The sequence below is a fragment of the Pleurodeles waltl genome, chromosome 10, assembly GCF_031143425.1.
Source record: "Pleurodeles waltl isolate 20211129_DDA chromosome 10, aPleWal1.hap1.20221129, whole genome shotgun sequence".
NCBI lineage: Eukaryota > Metazoa > Chordata > Amphibia > Caudata > Salamandridae > Pleurodeles > Pleurodeles waltl.
Genome location: NC_090449.1, coordinates 502,799,347 through 502,811,404, shown reverse-complemented (window position 1 = coordinate 502,811,404; position 12,058 = coordinate 502,799,347). Strand labels below are relative to the sequence as shown.

The following is a 12,058-nucleotide window of genomic DNA, read 5'->3' as shown; positions in this document are numbered from 1 at the left end:
GAGAGGTGGTTGAATTTAAGGCTAAGGGGTGCCCATGGGAAAGGTTCAGTGCCTAAGGACAGTTCAGAAGTTTGTAATTTGGTGGATCCAGGAGGTTTTATAATGGAAGTCACCATTCATAGGTTAGCCACTAGGTGGAGCTCCAAGTGTTTAGGGCATAGTTCTCTTTTTGTTGCCCGGAATGTTTAGAGCTGGGCTGGTCTGGCGTAGAAGTCTTTTATTTTGGGGTGGAGGGGATTGTAGGAGAATGAAAGGAAGATAGTAAGAGGATAGAGGAAAAATGGCTGCTGTATATGAAGAGAAAGCATGCGGCATGGAAGGGGCAGTGAGCCCCAAAATGGTGGCAGACACCTCGGGCCACTCCAGAGTATATTAGTTGCCTGCTCACAGGCAACCTAGGATGATCGCTCAGCCTCATCAGCTATCGAAGTTTCAACTAGTTGAATATTGGCAAACAAAAATGAAGCAGTGGACTGTAAGTTGGACGTAAAAAACAGATGGTGTATACAAGTCCCCAGTTAGAGAATATGTAAAGACCAGAATGACCCCTGAGATGAAAGGCCCACATTCTGTGAGCTTCGAGCTCCCAACTCATAGTGAATTTCTTGTGAGGTGTGTAGAATAGGCAGGGCATGGCAGTTTCTCTGGGCGCCACTTGTCTCAGCTTCAGTGATGTGGTGTGAGGAGGTTAGGGGGCCGCTGCAATGAGGGGGGCAGCGGAGGAACGCTCATCAGGAGAGAAGGCTCACCATAAGCATAGCAGTTTTGGTCACCTCTGATGTGGTAGCCTGCTTGTAGAGCTCCTTTGTTCAGCAGCATGAGGTGGGCCTTGGCTGTATCACGGGCGCTGGGGGCCAATGAGACACTGTCACAGGCAGAGCAGGGCTGTTTTCTAGGCGCCACCAGACCCAGCTCTGACTATTGTGGAAATTGTGGCAGAGAGACCAAAGGTGGGTTGGCCAAGTAAAGCGTGCCACGCGGCAGGCGAGAGCACGGGGGAAGCGGGTCCACTATAGGGAGCATTGTTGCCTCCCTCTCCCTAGTCGCAGCAGACCCTGGGTCCAAGGCGCTGCTTGCCAGAAGTGGATTGTGGAGGGCAGCATTGGGGAATTTCAGCAACTGCGTGGCAGGGGCTCACTGCAGGGAGCACTGTTGCCTCCCTCTCCCCAGTCGTGGCAGACCATAGGTCAAGGCACTGCTTGCTGGAAGTGTATCGTGTAGGGAGCGTTCGTGAACTTCAGCAACCGCTTGGCAGGGGCTCACTGCAAGGAGCTCTGTCGCCTCCCTCTCCCCAGTCGCAGCAGTCCTTGTGTCCATGGCACCGATTGCCAGAAGTGGATCGTGTGGGGCAGCATAGGTGAGCTCCAGCAGCTGCTGTGTGTCCGTATGGGTTCCTCTGCTGTCATGCAGCCAGGGACCAGGCTGTATGGGTGGACCAGGGCTGGTGGCACCAACAGTTCCTGGTAGTCGCTTATTTTGATCTCTGATAATATCCCTTAGATCCGTAGGTTTTCAACAAGAAAAGCTATGGATCTAAGGGATATTACTGGAGATGGAAACAAGCGACTTCATTTGTTTCCAGAAAGGGGGGGCTCGATGTTGGGGCTTTCACATGGATTTACATTGATATCGATCCCTGGCTCTGGGAGCTTCTGGAGGGAGCGCCTTCACTATCAGCCATCTTAGTGGAACCATCATTTCAAGGACCCGACTCTGCTGCCATGGCAGACACCTTTGATTTTTCCACAGTGGAAGCTGATGTCCCCTGAATTCCCCAGACCATCAGTGACTCTGTAGCAGGTTGAGGCCTTCAAGGACGTGATGTAGCAGCTTTTTCAACGTGTTCCGGGCCCACCCTTAGTGCCTTTGAGTCCATCATATGTCAGGACCTCCAGGTGGACATCTTCCAGTGGGGTTGTCTGGAATCGACTGCCTCACTAAGCCCTTGAATGGCTCTGGCACCAGACCGCACCCAAACACCTTTACTGAAAGCCACAACAGTTCTGGTGAGTTTGAAATCATCCTCAACTCCAAAAGCACCGGTTCAAGGCAAGATTGGATACCACTGTTGGCTCCAGAGTTGAGTTTAGATAGTTCTCAGTTGATGTCACACTAATTATCAAGCCCAGCCTCTAATTTGGGAAGTCTCCCCTACGATGCCATTGTCTCATCATCAGTATTCCTGGGAGCTGGGGCTCGTTGTATATCCAGTTTTGATGATATACACTGCAGTCCGCATGTTCACCATGATGAAGATGAGAATGAGGAGGTGAGCAATGTGCCCCCAAACTTCCTATCCATCTCACTGACCATGGTCGATATTTGGACCTGCAAAATGGAAGTGGCTTTGATGCTTCTCTTGAGACGGAGTTGTACTCACCATTGGGCCACTCTTCTGAAGAGAGTGCCTCTTTTGCTGAAGTAGTTTTCAGAGCAAAAACAAATGATGTGCAGTTCTGAAAAATAAGGTCCAAATCCTCTCTTGCAATGAGAGGACCTCATTAGGGTCAAACACAGCATTATTGTTTAGGAGCATGTTCCCTCACCCACCAGATCAGTGGCATACTTTATCATTGGGCATATGCTCCTCGTAGGGTTGGCGCTGTAGTGGCCTACGGCCCCTCAAGGAGTCACTTTGACATAGATCTTTTGTATTTCAGTGTCCACTTAAATGAACTTCTTGTATAGAACAGACGAACTACAAGGATGGGTTAATGAGATTTTTCAGAATAACTACAGAAATCTCTTAAAATCATTTTAATTCACGGGGGCCTTTGTTAACGTTAAACACAAGGGTGATCATAGGGAAATAATATTACCTCAGATATGATCACAGGGACACGTGTCCGAAGCCAATGGCAGGGAGACAACATTCTAACAATGGAGTTGATGCCCATGCGTATTGTCACCAAGAGGAGGAGTCACTCGACTTTGTGGCTCGAAAGCCTTCTTTGAAAGACAACTTGCACAACTCTGAACCCAACCCTAGATGGTAGGAGTATGCTTAGCATGTGAACCTACAGGGACCATTCTAGCGGACAAGTAGTTTGTGCTGCAGTGGGACCAGATCTTTCCAGGGTCCCATGTTGTACAGCAGCACTAGAACCTCAGGACCCGGGTAATTAAGTTCCCTAAACATTAATGATATGCTTGAGCCTAATGAGGTTCTCTCACCATAAGAGCTAATTTGGACCTTTTTATCTGAAGCTGCACACCACATGTTTTTGCTATAATAATCGGGAGGTAGAGTGCTGTACCAACCCTAATCGGCTCTTCCCTTCTTTGTCAATATAGTCTGCAGACCTTCAGAGGTGCTAAATTTGTATTGCAGTTGCCTATTGTGGAAGCAAAGTCAAAGTTGCTTACAGCAAATTTCCAGCCTGTTCCTTCAGCTTCTGAACTGTTGTTGTTTTTCAGTGATACCCTGACAGAAGCTTTGTTTGTTTGTTGGCAGGGGGGGGGGGTTCATGGTCCATACTAAGTTAAGGGCTTCCAGTGAGCTGACCTATTGCTAGACTCCATAGCTCTATACTAGGTGACCTAGTTTTCCCGACACAATATCTAACTACTTAAAATTTAGATTTACAGTCGTCTGCAAGTAAGATCATCTCAAATGCTTTTCCCACTGCTCTGCCAGAGAGGGAATCATAGTGCTTACTCTATTGGGAAGTAGCCCTCTCCTCCACCAAATCTGGCTTTGAGGTCCTTTAATGTTTGGCTCTTGGGCAATATACACAAGCCCCAATCAACTGTCAAACGTCTTTTTGGCATCTAATAACAGGATTAGCATAGGAATCGCCCTATAGGTGGCTTTTTCTATGAGATGAAGTTCCTTCCTCATATTATCGGCTGCCTGTCTTTGTGCGACAAAACCAGACTGATCTGGGTCTATAAGGTACAGCAAATGGGGTATTAATCTGTTTGCCTGCACTTTTAATTTAGATTTTAACATCAGTGTTTAATAGTATTTTCAACTGGTAGGCCTCTCATTAGTCAGTGGGTTTGCTAGGTTTATGTAGAAGTATAATGTTTGCTTCTGCTATCCCTGGGGACACCATATGGGATTGTGAGAAGGAGTTAAACAGTGTGTCCAGGTGTGGGCATAGCGCTGGTTTGAAGAGTTTTAAAAGTGGTTTGTTAACCTTTCTGTATCTGGGGATTTATCGGTGTGTAGATCCTGGGTTGCCTTAGACACCTTGTCTTCAGTAATAAGCTCCTCCAGCTTGTACCTTTCAATCTTCCCCTTTAAAGGGAGAGCGTGCTTCAAGCAAGTCCTTCAGGAATCCCATGTCTGTGGCATTCCGGTGCCCCTTTGAGGTCAGTTTCTTGGGAGCTTCTAATGAGCATTACCGAACGGTGCATCTGTGCCCTCTTAGCAATGTATTGACCTCGAATAACCTCTTTGAAAGCGTCCCATACTACATTGGGGTGGGCTCATTGGAATTGCTCATCTCAAAGTACCTGGTTACCATCTTGCTAAGCACCTGTCTTATGGGTCTACTCTTCAAGAGGGAATTACAGAATTTCCAGTCTGGGCGGGTGTTATTGTTTGTCTCTTACCTTCTGAGCAAATTAAAAGGTGATCAAAAACCATCATTGTCCTGATAGTAAATAATGTCATCTAGCATATCTTGGGTCCTCCACATCAGATGTATACAGGAGCTGACCTGTGAATGTGGGAGGAAAAGGTGAATTCCTGGACTTCCGGGTACTTAGATTCCCACAAGTCTACCAGGCCCATATCCAGCACCCCGTGCAACAGTGCCAGTGACATTGTACTATGTAAATATCGATCCTGTGGGTGTCTTATCAAGTAGAGCATTAGGGGCCAGATTGAAATCTCTGTCCACAGCAAGGTAGGCGGATCCATTTTCCCTATCATGATTAGCAAGCGGGTTAAAAAGCTTTCCGCTCCCTGAGTTGGGGCATATGTTACACAGAAAGCCAAGGTTCTTCCCTTCTAAATAAATGAAGCAACCCTTCTTCGTGGCTCTAATCACTCTGTTTTTTTCAAAATGAAAATTTTTAAGAAGCCAAATCATCATTCTCCCCTTTTTGACCGATGTGGCTGCGAAATATTGTGTCTAGTGCTTGTGAGCCATTAGGTGGGTATATGTAATTATTAGATAGGTTTCCTGCAGACAAAGGATATCTAGAAGGGTTCTCTTCACTTTCCTCCAGATCTTATGCTGTTTCGTTACAGAATTCAGATTGTTTGTATTCCCCAAAATAATCCTAACAATTCTCCTTGGTGTATGGATGGTTCCAATGACCCCTCCAGAACCTCTGTTCTTGTTTCACCTAGCTCTCACTTTCACTGTTTAAGTAACAAATACTTGTTTGCATCAAAAACTCACACATATCATTGAACAGGCATTGTTTCCAGACAGCTTCTGACATTGACCCACCCGCCCCATCCACCCCACCAAATAAGGTCTCTAAACATTCCCTTCCCAAGAGTAGGCATCAGCTACCTCGTTAACTCGAGCATGAGTCTCGTTGTAGCCCGATTACTTCTCCCCAGCCATGCCCAGTGGTAATGAAGAATCACCTCACAGATCAGTACATGTGCACTTGTAGGGTTGTTGAGCATTGCCAGGGATTCATATAGTGAGGGTTAAGGTCATCTGACATCACTTCCTGGGAAGATTCAGAGTTTATAATTCACTTCCTGCTATATCCCTGCAGTCAAGTGGTGTGTTGTCACTTCTGCTGCCCAAAGCATTTTGGCAAATCTGTGTTCCCATATAGCTGCTTAAAAAAACTGAAAAAGAAAGATCTATCAGAAAGCTGCAGACAGGTTTGTTCTTGCTTAAATATAGGCTTTCACTGTGTTGATGAAATTTAAATATGCAATCTGATGTTTGCTTTACTCTTACTACCTAGCGAGGAGAAAGCCAAGCTGCTACGGGATTTGATGGCGAAGATAGATGCCAAGAATGAAGTACTGGAGTAGGTTGTTGAGCATTGCCAGGGATTCATATAGTGAGGGTTAAGGTCATCTGACATCACTTCCTGGGAAGATTCAGAGTTTATAATTCACTTCCTGCTATATCCCTGCAGTCAAGTGGTGTGTTGTCACTTCTGCTGCCCAAAGCATTTTGGCAAATCTGTGTTCCCATATAGCTGCTTAAAAAAACTGAAAAAGAAAGATCTATCAGAAATCTGCAGACAGGTTTGTTCTTGCTTAAATATAGGCTTTCACTGTGTTGATGAAATTTAAATATGCAATCTGATGTTTGCTTTACTCTTACTACCTAGCGAGGAGAAAGCCAAGCTGCTACGGGATTTGATGGCGAAGATAGATGCCAAGAATGAAGTACTGGAGTAAGTACAAATTTACATTTTTTTCCCTCTTTTAATAAATCTCTAATGAATTTAGTTTTTTGGGGTTGAAAGAAATAAGTCATTGCTCTCTGCAAGGGACGCATGGCACAAACATGAATTTGTAGTTTATGTTACCATTTTTAATGTCCTTGATACCAGTCATAGGCATAGAACTGTGGTAGTTATGAAGTATAACCAAGATTCTCTTCCAGGGGATCCTCATCAAAGTCATAAACATTGAATATTCCCGCCCTTGTGCGGGGACCCCGGAGCATATATATATAAAATACATACATATTATCATGTGTAAAACAGCAATGCAGGCTATAATCATAAATAGGCTAAAATGCTTTATTTCTATGCAAGTTTTTTTTTTTTTTTGTTGTTTTTTTTTATATTATAAAATCACAATAGATCATAAATATCTACCTAAGCCCCAAAAACTGGACTTAGGGAAGTAAACAGCAGTAAATATCAGAGAAAAATAGAAAAAACCACATTGAAAAACAATGAAGCATTCTTAGCCAATAGGCTGCATGCAGGTTAACACAGGAGAACCATAAAAACTTTGGCACCGTGCCTTTAAGACCCTGAGCACCTCCAGTATCCCACCATGCCTCAGGGGTGAAGGGAAGGTGACAGTTGGTTCACAGTTAGGTCAGTTCTTTTTTCCGGCTTCTTCTGAGAGGATCCTGGAGCATTGAGCTCTCAGTTTTTCTGAGTTTTCCTCAGAAAAATTCTTTAAAAAAGCGTTTTTTCACTTTTCACTCGACAAGTAACATCTTTGTCTGAGCTAGGAAGGTTTTTTCTGACAGAAAAATGCCATCTCTTTTTGTAAAATGTCCCTCTTGTGGGAAGAAGAAAGCCCAGTCAGACCCACACTCTCTGTGTATTGTCTGCCTGCCACAGAGTCACTGTCCTGACACCTGCAAGTATTGTAAGAACATGTCAAGGAGGACTCTCAAAGACAGAGAGAAGATCAGGCTACATGGGCTTCAGGAGAGGAAAAAGTCAACATCCTCTTCACTTCCCAGACCTACAGCAGAAGGAATGGCCCGATCGACGTCGACAGGTAGGATTGTACCTGTTTGTTCTCCATCGACGTCATCGGCACCACCGTCTCACCGGCATAGATCGCCGTCGACGGCGACCAGAGCGACGTCGAGGGACAAAACGTCGAAGCATGGACACAGGGGTACATCTCTGTCGACGGCAGGCCGCCGTTCGGCGTCGAGTCATCTCCGGCGCTCCCGTTCGCCGTTGAGAACGTCTCACCCCTTGGCGTCGAAGGACACGACACCAAAAACACCTCGACGGCATGAACATCCGCCGTCGACCACTCACCACTCAACGTCGAGACACACGACGGCGAGTAGGTCCAGGTCCCGCGATAGGCGATCGGCGATCGGCGTCAAGACACTCGACGGCAAGACCTCCGACGTCAAGACCTTCGACGTCGAGAGCAGACCAGCCATCGCAACCTTCGACGTCGAGGATACAATCGACGTCGACACAACCTTCAGCTGTGTCACAGGCAGTAGAGCCAGCGGACAAAGCTCCCTCACCGGTGGTCTCTATAAGGAGTGCATCATCCCATTCCAGAGCATCGGGGCATGTTTCTCCCATCACAGCATCCCCGGATTCACAATACTCGAGGATGTATTCTCCTACTGCCTCATTACCGAGAACGCCATCGCCTACAGCTAGAGCAGGACGGGCTCGTTCTGCTTCTCGTCAGCCGACCACAAGACCTGCACACTCTGCTACAGCTTCTCGGAGCAGGTCCCGTTCCCGAAGGAGAACCAGGTCACGAACACCACGCAGAAGATCACCTTCTTGGTCTTCTTCAGGATCGTCTGTGGGGCGCTACTCCCCCACACTCACAGATTCTCCACCTGCTAGGATTTCCCCGGTGGATGATATCACCACTTTTAATGAGGTTCTTCTAAGGGGAGCGCAGAAGCTAAATATTGAGGTACCGGAGCCGGCCACCTCATCCTCAGTTATCTTTGAGACCCTACAACACAGATCAGTCTCGAGAAAACTGCTGCCACTAGTACCGGGTTTGCTGCAACCGACTATGGACACTTTTCTGTCTCCAGCCACTCTCAAGTCTGCCCCGGCTAGGATTCAAAAGAAATACAAAGCTCCGGAACAAGATCCTTTATTCCTGCGGAAGGATCCGCCACCGGACTCTGTCATCTTAGCCGCAGCCAGAAAAACACACTCTGTGGCATCATCTTCCACAGTCCCCCCGGATAAGGAGAGCAGACACCTAGACTCTCTGGGGAGAAAGATGTGCGGTACGGCGGCATCTGCTATGAAGGTCTCCAGCGCCTCAGCACTTCTGGGCAGATATGACCGCTCTCTGTGGGACTCACTCCACAGATTTACAGAAAAGTTGCCCAGGGAAGATAGACAGGACTTCCAGGAAATCTTGCAGGAAGGGGGCCTAGTATCTAACCAGGTCATCAGCGCGGCGGCGGACGGGGCGGATTTGGCTGCGCATGGGTATGCGCACGGAATCTGCGCTAGGAGGTCTTCCTGGCTACGGCTCACGGGTCTGAAACAGGAAGCACAGCAGCGCATTTTGAACCTCCCATTCAGCGGGAGTTCGTTGTTCGGTACCCACGCGGATGAAGAGATGGCCCGAATGAAAATGGAAGTCGACACGATGAGGGCAGTGGGCCTGGAACGTAAAAAAGACTTCAGGCGGAGGTACAGGCCGTATGACAGACGACCATTCCAGCAGAGGGTTCAAACCCCTCACTGGTCTCAAAGGCCACAACAACGACAGGGACGTCCCCTGTTTCAGGCACGTAGACCCACAAGAGACAGAGGGTCAAGTAGACCTCAACAGTCTACAGCAAAGACACCATCAAAGCAATGAGGCATTGCTTCCCTCAGCACTGTGCACCACTCCGGTGGGGGGAAGTGTTACGCATCATCTTCGCGAGTGGCACTCAATCACAAAAGACAAATGGGTGCTCAATATTGTCGAACATGGCTATTCTCTCCTTTTCAAAAAACCTCCTCCACACTTGCCGCCAGCAAGGTGTTTTCCTTCTCATCTCAGCCTGCTACGCAAGGAAGTTCTCGCACTCCTACAAAAGAAAGCTGTAGAAAAGGTTCCTCCGGCACAAAAAGGAAAAGGGGTGTACTCCCGTTACTTTCTGGTGGCGAAAAAAGGTCAACAGGGCCTCTTCAGACCAATTCTGGACTTACGGCTCCTGAACAAGTACAAAGGAAAACAAAAGTTCAGGATGCTAGCCCTTCACCAGATTGTCCCGCAACTGCATCAGGGAGACTGGATGTGCTCCATCGACCTACAGGATGCATATTTTCACATCCCAATAGCAACCAAACATCGGAAATTTTTACGTTTCCAGATAGCGTCACAGCACTACCAATTCAGAGTCCTTCCATTCGGCCTGAAGTCTGCACCCCGAGTCTTTTCAAAATGTGTAGCAGTGGTAGCGGCACACCTTCGAAGACAAAAAATATTCGTCTACCCCTACCTGGACGACTGGCTAGTGAAGGCCTCATCTCCGGATCAGGCGAGAAAACATCGAGATATCGTTCTAAGAACTTTCGAGTCTCTAGGTCTTCAAATCAACCACGACAAGTCAACCTTGATTCCAACACAAAACCTCCACTGCCTGGGAGCGATACTAAACACAGAGCTCCAAAGAGTGTATCCTTCGGAGGAACGACTTTTATCAATCCACAGGAAGTGTCAACATCTATTAACAGCCGATGCACCTACAGCTCGTCAGGTGACATCGCTTCTGGGCTCCATGGCTTCATGCATCTTCATTGTCCCGAATGCCAGGCTACGCATGAGGCCCCTTCAGGAGGCATTAGAGAACAATTGGAGCCAAAAGACTGGTCACTGGGAGGACAGAGTTCGACTACCAGCAGTGGCTTTTCAATCACTACAATGGTGGATGCACAGACCTCACCTGTCGATAGGTTCTCCGTTTCACCAGACAATTCCAGTCGACACTCTGGTAACGGATGCGTCTCTTCAGGGTTGGGGTGCTCATCTGGGTTCCTTCCAAGCTCAGGGTCTGTGGTCCGACAAGGAAAAGAACTATCACATAAATCTACTGGAACTCAGAGCAGTCCATCTGGCTCTCAAATCTTTCTCTCCATTGGTTCAGGGGAAATCTATCCTAATTCAGACAGACAATACAACCACAATGTATTACCTGAACAAACAGGGGGGAACAAGATCACTACCTCTGTCTCGAGAATCCCAAACGATATGGCATTGGCTCCTGGCCAGGGGAATGTCTATCACAGCGGTACACCTGCCAGGTCAGCAAAACGTAGAGGCAGATTTCCTGAGCAGACATCTGGAAGACGCGCACGACTGGGTGCTACACGACGAAGTCGTCGAGGACATCTTCGGTCAATGGGGTCGACCTCAGTTGGATCTCTTTGCAGACGAAACAAACAAGAAATGCCCAGACTTCGCGTCCAGGTTCTGCCGTCCGGGATCTCAAGGGAATGCCCTGTTGATCAACTGGTCAGGGACATTTCTCTACGCCTTTCCACCGATTCCCCTCATACCGGCAGTAATCAACAAATTTTACAACTCCAGAACCAGAATGATTCTGATAGCGCCACAATGGCCCCGCCAATTCTGGTACACGGACCTACTCAACTTATCGGAAAGACCTCACAGGAGGTTGCCGTGCAGACCGGATCTCCTGAGCAGAATGGAAGGCAGAATCCTACATCCCAACCTTCCCTCTCTGAGCTTGACAGCATGGCTCCTGAATTCCTACAGTATGGGCACCTAGGGCTCTCACAGGAGTGCATGAGCATCTTGAAAGAGTCAAAACGACCTTCCACGCGGCGTTCTTACGCTTTTAAGTGGAAGAGATTTTACATCTGGTGCTCTCAACAAGGTATAAATCCCATACGAGCTCAGGAGGACGTCATACTATCCTATTTACTTCATCTGGCGAAGTCTGGTCTGCAGGTATCTTCTATTAAGGTTCATTTGTCTGCAATTACAGCGTATCGTAAGTCGCCTTCTCAGGAATCCTTCTTTACGATACCTGTAGTCAAGGATTTTTTAGAAGGCTTGAAAAAGGTTTTTCCTCCCATTCGGAGACCTTCTCCTCCATGGGAACTGAATGTAGTCCTGTCAAAACTTATGGGCCCTCCCTTTGAACCTATCCACAAGGCCTCTTTACAGCACCTTACGTGGAAGACGGCTTTTTTGGTGGCCATTACTTCAGCGAGGAGGGTCAGCGAAATTCAGGCTCTGTCTTGCAGAGAACCGTACACGGTTTTTCACGATAATAGAGTGGTTCTGCGAACTCACCCATCTTTCCTTCCGAAGGTGGTGTCAGAATTCCATATCAATCAGACTATATCTTTACCGACTTTCTTTCCCAATCCGGAGACTCCGGCTGAGAAAGCATTGCATTCTTTAGACTTAAAAAGAGTGCTGAAATTCTATTTGGACAAAACAAAACCGATTAGACATTCTAACCATTTGTTTCTGAATTATGGTCATTTAAGAACAGGAGAGGCAGCGTCTAAACGAACTATATCAAGATGGATTGTGTCTTGTATTGTTAACACTTACCAACTGGCTAATAGGCAATTACTGGCTAGGCCAAAAGCGCATTCCACAAGGGGAAAAGCGGCTACTGCTGCCCTCCTTAACAATGTACCAATTTCCGAGATTTGTAAGGCTGCTACATGGAAGTCT

At 47.2% G+C, this 12,058-nt stretch overlaps 1 protein-coding gene across 3 annotated transcripts in view; it reads left to right on the top strand.

The window, feature by feature from the left end:
* Positions 1–12,058, top strand: part of PTPN23 (protein tyrosine phosphatase non-receptor type 23) — a 582,812-nt gene that overhangs the window by 264,428 nt on the left and 306,326 nt on the right. For 2 of the 3 annotated variants that reach the window (XM_069210890.1, XM_069210892.1), the window contains one exon: positions 6,262–6,327. In XM_069210890.1, the coding sequence (XP_069066991.1) occupies positions 6,262–6,327 (66 nt within the window). Of the gene's footprint in view, positions 1–5,886; positions 5,953–6,261; positions 6,328–12,058 lie in introns of all 3 variants that reach the window. The other variant, XM_069210891.1, reaches the window with a different exon arrangement.